The sequence below is a fragment of the Anser brachyrhynchus genome (genome assembly GCF_964034855.1).
Source record: "Anser brachyrhynchus genome assembly, contig: SCAFFOLD_149, whole genome shotgun sequence".
NCBI lineage: Eukaryota > Metazoa > Chordata > Aves > Anseriformes > Anatidae > Anser > Anser brachyrhynchus.
Window position 1 is genome coordinate 279,499 of NW_027664114.1, and position 17,299 is coordinate 296,797.

At 37.0% G+C, this 17,299-nt stretch overlaps 2 protein-coding genes across 2 annotated transcripts in view; one reads left to right on the top strand and one right to left on the bottom strand.

Moving 5' to 3' along the window:
• The window catches only part of LOC308186289 (adhesion G-protein coupled receptor V1-like), a gene marked incomplete at its 5' end in the record, with an annotated part of 36,759 nt that extends 27,393 nt beyond the window's left edge, over window positions 1-9,366 (top strand). The window contains 5 exons of the mRNA XM_080608440.1: window positions 753-879; window positions 2,974-3,191; window positions 4,415-5,159; window positions 6,514-6,887; window positions 8,720-9,366. Coding sequence (XP_080464566.1) covers window positions 753-879; window positions 2,974-3,191; window positions 4,415-4,818 — 749 coding nt within the window. The 3' untranslated portion in view covers window positions 4,819-5,159; window positions 6,514-6,887; window positions 8,720-9,366. The remainder of the gene's footprint in view (window positions 1-752; window positions 880-2,973; window positions 3,192-4,414; window positions 5,160-6,513; window positions 6,888-8,719) is intronic.
• LOC308186281 (adhesion G-protein coupled receptor V1-like) overlaps window positions 1-17,299 on the bottom strand; it is a 59,486-nt gene that overhangs the window by 34,692 nt on the left and 7,495 nt on the right. Inside the window, exons 7-10 of the mRNA XM_080608417.1 lie at window positions 16,212-16,292; window positions 14,749-14,888; window positions 11,752-12,361; window positions 10,590-10,805 (exon numbers count right to left, since the gene is read on the bottom strand). Coding sequence (XP_080464543.1) covers window positions 10,590-10,805; window positions 11,752-12,361; window positions 14,749-14,888; window positions 16,212-16,292 — 1,047 coding nt within the window. The remainder of the gene's footprint in view (window positions 1-10,589; window positions 10,806-11,751; window positions 12,362-14,748; window positions 14,889-16,211; window positions 16,293-17,299) is intronic.

Below are 17,299 nucleotides of genomic sequence, written 5' to 3' on the forward strand. Positions count from 1 at the left end.
ATTTTTTTGGGGACTGTTGTTCCTGAGAGAAAATACAAATAGAGGTATATGAAGTTAGAGGAATAAGCACATTGTTTAACGTGGAACAAAATTTAGTCGGACACTTTCAAAGAAGACAAAAAATGGGGTGGGTGTGGACACATTATGTTCATCTATGGACAATGCAATGGAGTTAGAATTAACATCCCTTAATATTTACCTGTACTAATATGCACACTGAAATCCTGCTAGCTTCCCATCTACATAATAAGAATCTTATGTTTCTTCCTTTTAGATATTCTTTGATATGGGAGTGAATAAACTCTTAGACATTGCTCATAGCTTGTATTTAGTTTAAATGCAATACTTTTCTTCTAGGTCTAAAGAAGGTCGGGGCTCTCTGAATACCTTACTCTTTTATTCTGTACCTCTGAATATCTTATTCTTTTGACTTGTCCAGATGATCAAACAGAAAATGTTACCTCACATAACAACTACATGCAAGGATACTGTGTAGTAAGAATCACATCTTCTCAGTTCATGTCATTTTTCCTGAAAATCTTACGTCTTGCTCTCTGGATGGTACACTACTTAAATACTTTTACTCTGATTTGCCTGCTGCTGAATACCTCAAATTCTGTTTTTCACTGACTTTTATAATTGTCCTTTTCTTTGTATAAAAGCAATTGTAGTGAGTAGAAAACATAATTGGATTTAGAGTTACCTACATTTCTGATTCCAATTTTAATAATAATAATTGTCCTCTTTTTTAGGAGATACAGTTATCTTTAAGGCTGGAATGGCAACAGTTATTATTGAAGCAAATGATGATCCTAATGGAATTTTCTCTTTGGAACCTTTAGAGAAGCCAGTTGAAGAAGGCAAAAGTAACATTTTTTGGTAAGTAACGTTTAAAGAATATCTTTGCACTCTTTTGGAACTGGTGTATGTGGTACTTTATAAATAGCACTTTGATTAAATCAAATGCACAAGTGTGCATTGATAGAAGTGCACTATAGAAAAACAGTTTTACAAAATTTTGGATTAAATGATTTGTAATGTGTTGAAGACATCACCTGTAATACTATGGAGTACACAGTAAATATTAAAAAGTGCACAGAAGCTCATGTTGAAATGTAACTAAATAAGACTTCAGCATTGATGTTCTGTTATAATCTCAGGAACCTGTAGATACAGAAAAATCTGAATGATTGAGCACAATATAACCTAGGCTGACAGAAAAAGAAAAAAAACCACTCAACAAATAGCTAAATAAAACTGTGTGGCACTAGGTGGCTTTTTGTACCCATCTTTGAAATTTTCAACTGCAAACTACTGTATTCTTTCTTTCTGTTTTTGTATTTTTTTTTCTTTTATCTGTTAATTACAGATTGAAATCTATACTTAAAGTCCGGATGTGACACTCTTCATTAGTCTGACCTTTGAAAGTATTTTCCTTTGTGCCACCATGATATATTGAAGAATTAGCAGGGTTAAAAATTGAATGCACTTGGCATCTCGCCTTGTTACATTCATTTCATAAATTTACTATGGGGTTTTAATTGGATGAAAAAATGATTTTTCGTTAAGAAATCTTGAGACAGGCTGTAAAGAGAAGTTAGGTCACAATAAATGCGATAGTGCAAATAGTTAGGGAAGAGGTTCTTCTTGCATTTAAAAAATCATCCTTTTTTTTTTGTCTGTTTGTTTTAAAGCCTTGAAGCAGATGCTTATGGCTGTGAATTGGTTCTTTATGCTTGTGCCAATACATCTGAAATATGAATAGTCTCAAGAAAAGAGGATATTAAGTTCATTGTGTGTTTGTTGTTGTGCTGTTCACTGTTTTGGGCTTTGTTGTTTTTTTGTCCTTTATAGTCTAATCTGCAGGATAATTTTTGTGGATTTGGTGGTGTTAAGAATATTGTTTTGATGTAAACATGCTTATATACAGGTGCTTTATGGAATTATAGGATACCAAGATCTCCAACATCTGAGGAACCTGCTCAGTCATCATTGATAAAATATATTTACTAGGGATCTGTCTCTTCCATACTGTCACTACTTTGACAGTTGTGTAGCATATAAAAAAGTGGTCAAAGTAGCATGTAACCAAACCACCGAAAACACAGAGGTTTTAATGAGGTAATTGGAGTTAGTGCAGCAGCGCTACACAGCTGGGATAGAGCACCCTGGTTAACGCCACAGAAGAAAAACCTTTGGAAGCAGAAACAACATAAATGTGTTGCTGTGGCTGGACTAGTTTAGCTGAACTAATTCTTCAACCTGATATAATCTATTTATAAGGCATTTTATGTCACCGTGCAAACCGACAGAAGCAAACTTCCTGTATGTAAGCGCACTCTTAATAAAGGCACTGTATGGGTCACTTTTTATTTGTAGTGCCTTTTTGAAATTAGTGTAATTGTGTTAGCAGATAGTTACCAAAAAAAAAAAAATCTTTTCATTTACTACGTTCTTAATCACAAATAACAGTAGATTTCTGAAAGCCGTAGAATGTAATTCTAATTTAATACAAGTGTAAGAAAAAGTTTAAGTAGACTTGATGACTGAAAGGAGAAACGTTTGTGGTTAAATGTAGATGATTCTCTTTCCTGTCTAAGAGTGTCCAAGTATATTAATTTTTAATGTTAACTTTCTGAACTATTATGCATTCATATTTATTATTATAAATTGGAATTACAAGACACAGTGATGTGTAGCTTCACAGTAGTATTCTGCATGGACCTGCGTATGCTACTTCTGTTTTCTAAAGTACGTATTCCGGGAGTAGAATTGTACTGCAAAAGTGGTTGCCTTTAAAAGGAAGGCTTCATGGAACAGTTGTAGTATATTAGCATTTTACTTTATATTACATAGTATATTACTTCTTACTGTAAGGAAGATTACAGTAAAAGGAGTCTCCACATTTTCCTTTTCTACTCAACGCTGATGCATGCCTGCCAGGACTCTCATTCTTTCTGTATCACTGAACAGGATTTTGAGACACAGAGGACACTTCGGCAATGTTTCTTTGACCTGGCAGTTGTTTGATAATAACTCTGCACTGAAGCCAGGAGAAGAATTCTATGAAACTTATGGGACTGTGTGCTTCATGGATGGTGAAAGGTCGAAGTCAATAACACTACGTGCCATTTCAGATAGAATTCCTGAATTCAATGAATTTTACATTCTAAAGTTGGTGAATGCTTCAGGTATTGTCTTCCATATCACCATTTCCTTCATATCTGGTAGAAAAGAGTTATGTTTAATCAATCAAAAAGAAACCAACACTAGAAAGAGCATTGCTTTGAATCATGTCTTGATATCCTATGCTTTTCTGGTAAGGTTTTAGGTCTTATTTTTCATTTAATCTTGATTTCCATATATAGAGAGTTACTCAGTTCCCGAATTACTGTTAAACACATTTTGGTGATCTGAACTTTAAAAGGGATGCCTCTTGGTTTTTGAAATTAAACTTCTTAAAGTTCAGAAGTTTCATTTCAAAAACCAAGAGTTCTGAATTTCAGATACATAGATCTCCATGCACAAAATATAAAACAAAGATACTAACAAAGAAATAACAAAGGTATTAAAGGTTATGTGTGTCTACCATAATAGAGGTTGCTTTTTTGTTTGTTTGTTTCCCTAGAGGAGGTAAAATACTTGTAGTTACCACTTCACATGACTTAAATTACAACTTTAAATTGCTACTGGACACATTTCCTAATCTGGATTAATTCCACTTTAGTACTATTCATGGTCTTCTGTGCTCTGATACAAGTGAAAATGTGTGTTGGCCTTTCCTGTAAGTGAAGTCCATACGGATGTACAAAAGATTTCCTGCTTATAACAGGTAGATCACTGTACACTTTGAACACGGAGATTCTCCATTCACAACATGATCTTCATATCATGAATTCTTACTGTGCAAAGATAGATGACTAACACCAGGACTGGGCAGCAGTTTTAACACACAACTGGTTACTGTTTCTGCAAGGTGTATGTACTTCTGTATCAGAGGCAACAGGCAAGATTTTGCCATTCTCTATTCCTGTAAGTCTTTGAGCAATACAAGAATTGAATTTGGCCCCCATGCTTATCAAACGAATCAAAGGTAACCTACCTTATTGGCTAATTAAGAAAAGATGGACCTTGTCATGTTTCACCTGAAAGACATCTGTGTGTTTTACAGCTGAAAAATAGCATGTGGGTTTGTTTTCTACTGAAATTACATCAGCACAGTGTTTTAAGAATAATACAATTAACCTATGTAATTTTCAAGTTAGATCATTTGCTATAAGTCCAGAGGATCTTAAAGGAGGGTTTGAGGTTTTTTTAGAAACTTGTTTTATTAAAAAAAAAAAAAAGTACTTTGAAACTTTTTTCTGAGTGTGTTGTTTAATCATTAACTTTTACTCTAACTTCTATTACGCAGGTGGGTCTCCTGGTCCTGGTGGTCAGTTATCTGAAACCAGTCCTACTGTAACTGTCATGATCCCTTTCAATGATGACCCTTTTGGAGTGTTTGTTATAGATCCAGAGAGCCAGGACAGAGAGATAGTGGAAGATACTCTTTCTGAAGATGACCTTTCCTATATTACGGACTTCACCATCTGGAGACAGCAAGGCACCTTGGGTGTTGTCCGACTAGGTTGGGAAATACTGTCTAGTACCTTCCAAGCTGGACTGCCATCAATGGTAGATTTCTTGTTGCTTGGATCATTCCCAAGCTCAGTACAATCACAGCCCCACATGAGGCGCCATCACAGTGGAACAGACGCTCTGTATTTCAGTGGAAAAGAGGATGCATTTGGCATTATCGGTCCTGAATACCCATAACAATGGAAATAATGCAGTAACCAATTTTACATTTTCAGCTTGGTTAATTCCTAATGTCAGTACAGATGGCTATATAGTTGAAAAGGATAACGATAATGGGACTTTATATTATGGTGTGAAAATTCAGACAAATGATTCTCATGTTTCTGTAGTGCTTCATTATACAGCATTAGGGTCCAATATGACATACATGGCTAAAACATCAGTCATGAAATACCTGGATGAGAATACTTGGCTTCACGTTCTGATTACTCTGGATGAAAGTATAATTGAATTTTACGTTGATGGAATTCTAGTTCTGGGAGGAATGAAGAGTCTAAAAGGAGAAGCAATTCTTGATGGTGAGCCTTTGCTATTTTTCTCCGTATATAAAGCTCTGAAATGCATAGTCTAGCCACTTCAAAGGTGGAAGAAATACACTGAAATGATTATATCTGTTAAGTTAATTGAAAGGAATGGATAAGAATTCTTTGAGGATTTTCAGAAAGCCTATGGAAATTGTGTGAATGTTCTAAAAAATTCAAACTGCTGCGATGTTGAGTGAGAGTAGAGGACTATTAATTGTATGGTGTACTATTTTATTTCTGCTTTTAAAATTCCAGGTTGAAGTTTAAGAAATCAAATTTTCCATTTGTAAAAAGAATAGTACTTCTGCAATTAGTAATTTCCATCACACTTGCAGTACTGTAGCTAAGCTGAGAGGCTGAGAGGTTTTTTTTTTTTCCCTCCCTCGGTTTCTAGAACAAATATATGTGAAATGCAATGATGCTTTTATTGCTAGAAGGATATGTCTGTGCTGTAAATTTTCTTTATTAGTGGGGATGGCGTGTGTCTGGGGATAATGCAATAGTAAGGCAAGTATGTCATCTCTCTCCGTTGAATGTTGGGTAATACACAGTGGTGTGCATAGCAGCCCAGTTTTTCTCAGCATCCTCCACTTTGTGCCCTGGGACTTTTATCAGTTCCTGTGGTTGCTCATCTCTACAACTGCCACTCAGTGTCATATGTATGACAATACACTGAAGAGCACAGCTTTTTTTGTTTGTTTGTTTTCTTTCGTTTTCTGAAAGGCAACTGAAAACAGCTGATGTGTGTGTTTTAGCACAAGAGCATAGCATGGCACAGAATAGGATAGAGTAGGAATGAATATGAGGCAGCTGTGATCCTATAGTTTGGAGACAGAGAAATATAAATGCTGTTGTAAAAAGAGTTTGGAATTTGCATGGAATTACAGTGTGGTGGATGAAATGGATGTCCAGAAGGGTTAATGCAGTAATCATGAGTATCATCAGAATGGATCAGCTGCCCTAGCAGAGGGAAACAAAGTAGGATTTGTTCAGCAAAACAAGGGCTAAAAGGGGTTGCAGTTCTGCTCTGAAAATCTGTGGAGGAAAGAGGGAGCCTCAAGTCTCTAAGACTTATAAAAATGAGGGATGATGATAATGTGCTGCTAGAACTAATAGGATGAAAAACTTGGACAGCATAGGATGGAATTGTTTGGCCTGTGAGGACTTACCTGTAACATTGAGATGAGGCTCAAGGAACCTCCTGATTTTGGATCTCAAGATCAATATGATTCCTCATCCAGGGACAATGAACAGTTTACCATTGGTTTTTAAGAAAAACAGGTAGTCAGTTGCTGACTGTTTCATACAAATACAATAACATGAGAAAAAATTATAATTTCCTTCTCAGGTCCAGGAATAGTAAGAATTGGAGCAGGAATCAACGGCAGCAGTAGGTACACAGGGTTAATGCAGGATGTAAGGCTTTATGAGCGTAAGTTGACACGAGCAGAGATCTATGAACTTCATGCAACTCCTGCAAAAAGTGATGTCCACCCTGTCTCTGGGTATTTGGAGTATTGGCAAGGAGAGACCAATAAATCATTCATCGTGTCTGCAAAGGATGACAAAGAGGAAGAAGGAGAAGAATTATTCATACTAAAGCTCATTTCTGTGCGTGGTGGAGCTCGAATTTCACAAGAAAACACCACAGCAAGATTAAGAATACAGAAAAGTGATAATGCTAATGGTTTATTTGGCTTCACTGGAGCATGTATCCCTGAGGTAAGGTGGTCATAATGGAAATTGTAGGTGATATTTCAGGCACAGAAAGCTAAATGGCAGGACCAAGTGACCTGAACAAACCCTAGATTTTGCAGTGTTTGCTTTTGTGGTTAAGCAAAGTTTTCCTAGGATTTGGAGATGCATATGTTCTGTTAATACAACCTCAGTTCCACTGGGATTTACTATATAATTTTAAAAAACTAAAGAAAAAAATGGTTAAGAAAATTTAGTTTACTATATAAACTGAAGACTAAGGCTTAATTTTTTTTTTCTAGAAAAATATTTTACCTTCACTTCTGTTACATTTGAGTTACCAGTTAAAATGTAAGATTTAATTCTCTGGTTTTTTTTTGAGAATGGATTATTGCAAAGATTTTTATTTTAGTTTTCTGTGTCACATGATGTGTTTGAGATAATTTTACTAGAGATCATGCAATGACAAAGTGTTATGGATTTTTCCACCTTCATTTGCTGTCATAAACTAAGTTATAATTTGCATATGTTTGATGTCAGTTGGTTGATTTAGTAGTGGTTTTTTTTGTTGTTTTAGTTTTAACAGATGAAATCTTTTTTCAGTGGTATCCATTCTATATGCAGAGTGTAAACTTGCTACTTTTTGAGGAGGCTTGAAATAAACATAAATCATTCTTTACTTCTTTAATCAATTATAAGGGGGAATAACATGATAGCTATCTCTACTGGTATTGGATTATTTTGTGGAAAAAAAAATTTAATATAGTTTTCATTTGGGAACTCTTATGAGCTTTAATTACATTCTTTTTTAATCAAAGTGCTTATGATGTTTTTAAAATAACTGTCTTGCCTGAGTGATACTAGTTTTCAGTTTGGTTCAGTTTGCTTATTGTGTGCCTACCATATGCTATGATAATAGATTCCTTCAGGTTCAAGTACCTCTGATACGCTGTGATGCCACAGATCATCAGCCAACCATGAAGAAAAAAAATAATTATATGGCACGGTAATTGTTTTGCACCTATCATATGTCCATTTCACCAGGGAAGTATTAGAGCTCTTAGTGGTGATGCAGGAACACAGCATTTTTTTACCAGTAGTTTAACTGTGCATATCTGTCTACTAGGCAGCTGAAGTCACACACAGTATCTATGCTTTCTTACAAAGCAGCCCTGAAATTTATCTAATGCATAAGATAGCTTTAACCTTTCCAATAACTTTCAGATAAAATTATTTTCTATGTTAATTTTATGAACGTTATTTTCTAAAATAGAAGGTCAGTACCAATTAAAGCTTCATTCCAGAGATGTGAAGTTGTCGCTGCAGAAGTCATGTTATCTGTGAAGATACAGAATTGTAAGGAGGACAGTAGAAGAGAAAAATCTGTTTTTCTGAATGATGATGGTATAGTTTATTTCTATCCATAGTGTGTCTGGTTAGAGAAAGTGCTGATCCAAATCTTTCTTTAAATTATTGCTAAGGAAAATTACAATATTGACGTTATTATAAAGCAATAGTTTCATTTGCTTTCGACAGGTACATTTCAAGCATATTGATTCTGTCTCTGACGCATAGTTTTAGGAAAGGGGTTGTGTCCAGGACGAACTGCAGTGTATTGTTATTTGTTACCTTAATAGTCCTCAGGGAGGCATCAGACTTTTGCAGATTCCACTAGGATTGTTCTGATTGGCATCAAGGTCAGTTTCAGCTTCCTAACACTCCAAAAGAGCTGAAAGTAACATGACAGCAATTTTTTACTTGAACATTTGTCTGGCATTAAATATTTTCGTGTTATTTAATGAAATTGCCTTGATTTACTTTGACAGTAATAAACGTTCCAAATTTTTGCTTTCTTCCAGACTGCTGATGAAGGTTCCACTATATCCTGTGTTGTGGAGCGTACAAGGGGAGCCCTAGACTATGTGTATATAAAGTACATTATCTCACAGGTTGATTCCACTGGCATTAATTACTCTGTTACCGATTTTTCTAATAGCAGTGGCACTATCACATTCGTTCCTTGGCAGAGATCAGAGGTAAACCCTACCTTCCTATTAACAATTCATCCTGTCCTTTACAAACCTCCTGGAAAATACCTTCTGAGGGTGCTTGGCTGGTTTGCATACTAGAGAGTGTTTACTTCACATGGCTTTTCTTATTATTATTTTTTATTTTGTTATTTTATGTTGTTATTTTTTTGTTATATATATATTTTCTTTCTTTCTTTTTTTCCATCCCTGACAACAAGAAAGTGTTATTTGTAGCTCTGTGTATATGTCAGTTCAAAAGTCACCATGTGTGCATGTACATATTAGATATATGTACATATACATAAAAAATATTAACTGTATTTATGTGTATGTGTACATATACTTTAAAAAGTGTAGATAGTTGTCCTGGTTCCAGTTAGGACAGAGTTAAGTAGCTCATAGTAGCTGGTAGGGTGCTATGTTTTGGATTAGGATGAGAAGAGCGCTGATAACATGCTGATGTTTTAATTGTTGCAGAGCAGTGTTTACACCAGGCCAAGGACTTTTCGGCTTCTTGCTCTGTCCTGCCAGCGAGCAGGCTGGGGGTGCAGCAGGAGCTGGGAGGGGACAGACCCAGGACAGCTGACCCAAACTGGCCAAAGGGGTATTCCATACCATCTGACGTCATGCTAAACAATATATAGGGGTGGCTGGCCGGGGTGGGGGGCCGGCTGCTCGGGAATAGGCTGGGCATCGGTCAGCGGGTGGTGAGCAATTGCATTGTGCATCACTTGTTTTCTTACACATTATTATTGTTAATACTATTACCATTATCACTATTATTATTATTGTTATTATTATTTTCCTGTCTTAATAAACTGTCTTTATCTCAACTCACAGGCTTCACTTTCCCGTTTCTCTCCCCCATCCCAGAGAGGGAGGGGGGAGGGTGAGTGAACGGCTGTGTGGTGTTTAGCTGCCAGCCGGGTTAAACCACAACAGATATCTGGATGGATGAAAATAAATCTCATCTTGGCCAAAACAGAGTTTACACTGTCAGTCCAAGAAGCAATTACAAAAGGTCCATTATTATCTTCCATTGAGAAGATCACACAACTGTGACATTTCTATATTTGATTTCTGATAGTTGTCTGGCTTTCCAAGAGATAAAATGAAACAGAAGTACCTTTTTCAAAGGAGATTTTACTAAAGGACATAAGGTCACTCCTTCCCTCGTGGAGCTTTTCAGGGATCACCTGAGAGCTTTACCTTTCATTTGCAAAGTAAAAGTCTTCTTGAATTGTGCTTAACATTTGTCTGTTTCACAGAGGAGTCACCAGCTCTCAATTTCCCTCCAAGAAACTCAAATAAGCCATGTATGGTAGGTTGAAATATGTACAAAGGACTAAGTACTAGCTATATATACTACTACAGGATTTTTTATTTTATTTTATTTTTTTGAGAAAGTGAGTGGCCACCAGGGAAACAAACAGCCAATTCCTTTCCTTAGTTTTCTTGCTAGATTCTTCAGTGATGATATCTCTGAGTTTTTTTAAATTTGATGTAAGGTCTCTTCTATAGGACCTGAATTCCTGTCTCCTAAGTACACTCAGTAAGTATCTCACACTTTGGTATTTTTTCTACTTGTTTTACTAGACTGCATTCAATACACACTTGCTTGCTTTGGTTACTCGAAGCATACAGTATGCTCTTTCTGGTTTAACACAGAATGTGTATTTCTGCTATTTTGATTTCTTACCAGCTGTTGCAGTTATTGGCATAGCTTTGAATTTCACAGAAACATCTGCAAAAATTCCCCCAGTTCTGGTCACGTTAATGATTGGTCCAACATAATTTTCAGCAACTCGCACAGCTGAAGCTGAAAGCTGAAGTGTTCCAAAAGCATCATCATTGGCATTGATAATTACATGAGCTATAGTCTCACCCACTGATCCAAGACGAGGAGAATTTACAACTGAAATATAAAAAAAACCTCTTAGAGCAAGCCTGAAATGCCTCCTATATATGGCTATACTGTTCATATACATACACCTGAGTTTAGTGGATGGCCACTACTAGCTTTCAATAAAATTTTCATTTTAGATTTGGACAAAATATAACTACAAACTGCACAAGCATATTTTTGATGTTTGAATTATATTATGTCAGAAAATCCACATTCTTACTAACTTATTATTCTACCCTGCTGTGGAGCATACAAAACACCAGTTCTTTGAAGAGGTGAGGTACTAGCAAAATTACTTACTTATTTGTCCATAGGACAATAGAATTTTACACTAGCAATGATGAACTATAAGTAACCTTTCAGTTTCCCAGTAGAATTTTTTGTAGTGTTTCCCTTAAAAATCAAGATTAATGTGGGAGAGTCATGGGGGAGAGGGAAGGGAAATTAGGCATGCCAAGAAGCTCTTAAGCATAAATAAGGCTGTAATGACCTGAATTTATCTGATCGGGCAAACATCCTCTACGCTAAAAAGCCAGCATGAAGCTGCAATTCTACACCACTTAATGTTTAAAAGGCTTTTTTCGCTTTCAGTAAGTGCAACTAGCTTATTTCCTATCATTGTGCTTTACAGAAACAACAGGTGAGCAGGTATTAGCACACAAAACCAATACAGTAATACAGTTGGCCTAAAACACCTGGGATAAAGCAGATGCAGAAGGGAGAAAGAAATGTCCACCCCTGACAAAATTTTGTGGTAAAGGAAATATATGCTGACACACAGAATCTTCATACTTAATGTGAGATACTCTGACATATAACTTACAGGATTCTTAACTATACAGAGTTAGGCAGAGGTAAAATTTTACTGTAATTTCAATTGCTGCATTTTATCCTATTAAATATAAATATTAGCCTACATATTTAAGCTTTTGGTTTACATATGAAAGACACTTACTTGGCCGATCCTGTACTTTGTCGATCAAAACAGTATTGTTTAGCTCCACAAAAACAGATTCTGACCTCTCAGGATCATAATCATCCAAAATAGGCAAAGATATTGTGGCTTCGCTTTCATTGGCTGCGAAGATCACATAACCAGTAATGGGTATATAATCTTCTCCTTGTATTGCTCTAACAACATCAGGTGGAAGAAAGGGTGACTTTTCATCATCACCTAAAGTTCTGTATGTAACCACTACTGTACCAAGAAGACCACCAAGCCTTACTATTGTCAGGGAGATATTTTTTGTTTCTTCCTCAACTTTTATTGGTCTGTTTCTCTCAGAAAAGATGAACAGTCCATATGGATCATCATTAGCTAAAACTGTTAATGTTGCATTAGTGTGATTTCCAAGACGACCACCGGACACATTGATGATCAAAACTGAAAACACCTGATCCAGTTCAGGCACGTTGTCAGGAGAAACTTGTATGGTAATATTTGCTCTCACTTGGCCAACATCAAATGTTACATTCCCATATGCAGAGACCAGGTCTTCTGTAAGATCACAGACTATGACCCAATACAGAGTCACCTCAGACAGGGCCCCATGAGTTCTCACAACCTAAGTGGAAAACACAAAGATTTATGTATTTCTTTGTACTATAAGAAAGAAGAACATAAAAGTGTAAAATGGCATACAGCAAAGTCACAGAATCACAGAATATCCTGAGTTACAAAAGATCCACAGGGATTATCAGGTCCAACACCTGACTCCACACAGGATCACCCAAAATCAAATCGCATGTCTGACAGAGTAGTCCAAATGCTTCTTGAACTCTGGCAGCTCAGTGCTGTGACCATGTCCCTGGGGAGCCTGTCCCAGTGCCCGACCACCTCTGGGTGCAGAACCTTTCCCTAACCCCCAGCCTGACCCTCCCCTGTCCCAGCCCCATGCCGTTCCCTCGGGTCCTGTCGCTGTCCCCAGAGAGCAGAGCTCAGCGCCTGCCCCTCCGCTCCCCTCGTGAGGGAGCTGCAGGCCGCCATGAGGCCTGCCCTCGGCCTGCTCTGCTCTGGGCTGAACAAACCCAGGGACCTCAGCCGCTCCTCATACTTCTTGCCCTCTAGACCCTTCACCACCATAGTAGCCCTCCTTTGGATGCTCTCTAATAGTTTATGTCCTTCATATATTGTAGCACACACAGTGCTAGAGGTGAGGCTTCACCAGCACAGAGCAGAGCAGGACAATCCCTTCCCTTGACCATCCAGCATTGCTGTGCCTTATGCTCCAGAACACAGTTGACCATTTTGGCTGCTAAGGCACACTGCTGGTTCATATTTCTCTTGCTGTCAAGCAAAACCCCCAGATCCCTTTCCATGGGGCTGCTCTTCAGCCTCTTGTCCCCAGGCCTGTCCGTACAGCCAGCATTGCCCCTTGCCAGGTGCAGAATCCAGCACTTCCTCGTTTAACTTAATTCCAGTCAACTGTGACCTCTCCAGACTCCAAGACTATTGAAAAATTATTGAGAGAGGTCTTGCAATGACATCAGCCAGCTCTTTCTGTACTTTGGGATTAATCCCACTGGACCCCATAGACTTATATGCATCCAGCTGGAGCAGCAAATCCTGCACAAGTTCAAAGTTGGCTGGGAGTTTATCATCATCACAGTCCTGAAATTCAGAGCTTTGGGTGTCCCCGAGCCCATCATTGGTGTTAAAGACAGAGGCAAAGAAGGCATTAACCTCTGCTTTATTGGCGTACTTATTTGTGAGGTTACCAACCTCAACAAGTAATGGATCAATGTTTTCTCTGCTCCTCCTTTTGCTGTTAGCATACTTTAAAAAAAGCACTTTTTGTTGTCCCCACAGTACTGGCCAGCTTCAACTCTGAGTGAACATCACCTCTGTAGTCCTTGTTCAACTGACCTTGCTTCCAATGCCCACAGATTTTCCTTTTTCGCCTAAATTCTAGAATAAGATCCCTGCTCAGCCAAGCTGGCCTTCTGCCCAGCTTGCTCAACTTCTGACTCTTTGGAATTGCCTGTTCCTGTGCTCTTAAGAGGTGTTACTTAACTAACCAGCACTGATGGACTCCAATACCTTCAAAAGCAGGTTCCAAGGGGACCTCACAAACTAGTTCACTGAGTAGTCTGAAGTCTGCTGTCTCCATAGCTAGGGCTGAACTTTTGCTGGCAGTTTTCCTCCTATTACCAAAGATTTTAAACTCAGCCATCTCATGGTCACTATGGCCAGGACAGCCTCCAATCACCACTTCACCCACAAGACCCTCACTGTTTACAAGCAACAAATCTGGAGGGCACCTTTCTTAGTCAGCTTCCAGAGTAACTGTACCAACAAGTTATTGTTAACGTGCCTCAGGAATTTCCAGTACCTGTTTGTATTGGCTGTATGGTATTCCCAGCTAACATCTGGGAAGTTGAAGTCACCCACAGGGACAAGGGCAGATGACCTAGAGATATCCCTTAGTTCATTATAGAATAATTTGGCAATGTTGTCCTCCTGGCTGGGTGGTCTATAGCAGACTCCCACAACAACTTCATCTTATTGTTATAACTTATTTCCATGTCCCTTAATCCTTACCCGGAGGATCTTAAGCATGTCATTGCCAACTGCAAGCTGCACACAATCCAGCCCCTCCATTATATACAGTGCAAAGTCATTGACATGATGAGTTAAAAATAAACTAATTTTAAAAACAGTGTAATCTTTATCATCTTAGCTTTGCTGTATTTGTTGTGTCATCAGCACTTACTTTAAAATATTCATACCTCAAATGTAAACAAGTAGAAGTAAATTTAAACTTATATAAAACATTTTAGTTTTAAGCTGAAAGATACACTTTAGAAAGTGAAGTATAAAATGTCAAGACAAATGTACATGATAAAGTTAAGTTAAAATGCTGTAGACCTATTATAAAAATATTGCAGAATGCTCTGTAAAATAGACATAAAAGAGGATTGCATAGCAATATGAGACCCAAAACTTTCTAACCTGCAACATAATATTGCTATCTCCATCTTCAGGCTCAGTTCCATTTACCGAGAGTGACTCAGTACTGAACTCAAAGACGCCATGAGCATCATCAGAAGCCTCAATAGTCACAACGATGTGGGATGCAATTCCCAAGCTGGCTGTAAGTGCAAGTGCCAAAATGAGTTATTTTTTTATACCATCTTTTCTTAAAAGCTAAGGAAGTTTGTTACAAAAAGCACACAGAAAAGCATAACTGGAATATTTCTGCTGTTTTGCATTTTGTGGTGTGTTTTTTTTTTGTTTTAAATGTGGAATAATTATCCACATGGATAAGGAACTCACTTTCAATAATGCAGTCCTGGCAGCCCTTCTATGGAACAACACTCCAAAGCAACATATAAAATGCAAATATTTTAAGAGAGGATCAAAAATAAAATTACTTGTCTAATTAAGGAAAATGAACTAGAATTTAGGGTAGGGGAGAGTTACGTGGTAAAACACAGTGTAAGCAGTGCAGACAGGACAAAAGCAGGTACTATTTTAACTGAAGCTGGAACAAAGAAAAAGCTAGTCCAGGAAATTCTACTACTATAATGATCATCTTGTGTGAGATAACTTGCTGCTTAGAAAGAGAAAGAGCCTGGCATTTTAAAAAAAATCTGGAAACACAGAAGAGGAAACAACACTTCCCAGGAAGTTCCAAAAAGTGGTTAAACCACAGACTTACTCTCAGGTTCAAACTGAACTCCTTTGTATTTTCAAATAAAACAGAAAATCAGGCTGTCACTGTGGAATAAATTATTTGATTTCGATAATGGGTGCTAACACAATATTTTCAGGTCTCTAGGGTTTAATTCAAAATCCGCCATCATTAGCGTTTCCCTCATAGTAGGTGCTTTTGTTTTCATCTTATTTCTGCATATTGTATGTTTTTAATTTTCTCAAGATTAAATTATCTTTGTTTTCTGTATGTTGTGACAAAAATAGACTTCAAAAATGAAAAATAATCAAAGCATTCTTTTAGAAAAAAAAGAGCTAACACCACTTTTTATTAAGAGTATTTTTGAGATGCAGAGATCAAAGCATAAAGCAAGTGGCAAAAGAAAGTATCAAAACACACAGTCAGGTAATTTTTAAATTACCTTAAATTTAAAAAGTTTCTCTCCTCTTTGCTCTCCAGAAAATTTTACAAAATTTACAAACAAAGCTAATTTTTCTAACTACTTCTGGAATAACTACATTGTGTTCTATAAAAATACAGCTTTGAAGATAGAGAAGCTGTTATTTTCTGTGTTACGGTTAGTATTGACTGTTGTTGAAATTAAGCCTTTTTTAAAATGGGAAAGAATGTTTTGACAGGACTCTATGATATATCTCAAACCACAAGCAAAATAACACTATGATAAACTGTGTCAGTAGTGTAGTTCATGAGGGATATTACAGTTAGCATAAAGAAATAAAGATTAATCCAAAATGCTTACCATGCTGATGGACAGTTGGAAGGAAGAAATCCATGTTCCCATCACCACTACCACTGCCATCATTTCTAAAGAGCTCAGCAACTTTAAGATGACAGACATACAGATATATACACATATATACATTTATAAATCAGAGCGCAAGCAAAGAGAAATTTAAACTATTCTGGACAACAGGAAAAAAAGAGGGAAGCACTCTAGGAAGGTATCAACTTTGCTTCTGAAAGTGTACAGGAGTTCTAATAAAGACTGAAATATTTACATATGCCACCTCTTACTTAATTTATGACATTGGAAATAGCAATGGGAAGTCAGAATGAAAGAAAACACATACACATAGTTTATCTTTCCTCTCTTTCCCTCTTTGTGTCCCCATTTTGTATTTCCCCTTTCTCACTCCTAACTGAGGCTTGTCATGGAGGAATCTAAATTGAAAAAAAAAAAAAAAAAAAAAGGTAGGGGAGACGATAAAGTCCCTCAAGCTCCTTATTCTAATATTTTCTCACAAAGTGAAAATGTTGGGAAAATCTGCAGAAAACTTAACTAATGGGGACTTCATAAGCTTTGTGTTTGTGTTGGAAAGGCCAAAAAGAAGGCTCATTTTAAAAAGGCTATATAGTTACTGGATTACTAAAGTTAGTTGTAAATTTTCTGTCACAACAATTTGAAAGAGAAAAGTTTGACTCCTTTTAACAAAACAACTATTCAACCAAAAAGACAAAATACGTGAAAAGTCTCAAGACTTTACCAAAAGAATCACTGAGACCATGTTGCACCATAGACACATACAATCATAGCAGAGAGCTGGATTAATTCAAGGAAATCTGATACATCCTCCCAGAAGGGACCACACTTGCAATTTCTGAATTGTTTAAAAAAATAACATCAGTTTAAAAAAAAAAAATCAATTTATGGCTGTCAGTGTTTCTAATTACTTTTCCCTCCAACAAGCTTTACAATCTCCGTTAAAATTTTTCTCAAATGGAAAAAAAAATCTGTAAGGTATTCAGGGGTTTATGTGGCAGCACCACTATGCTTTGCCGTCCCTTCAGACTAGCCCTTCAAACCAATAATTCTTTCAAGTGTTTGTC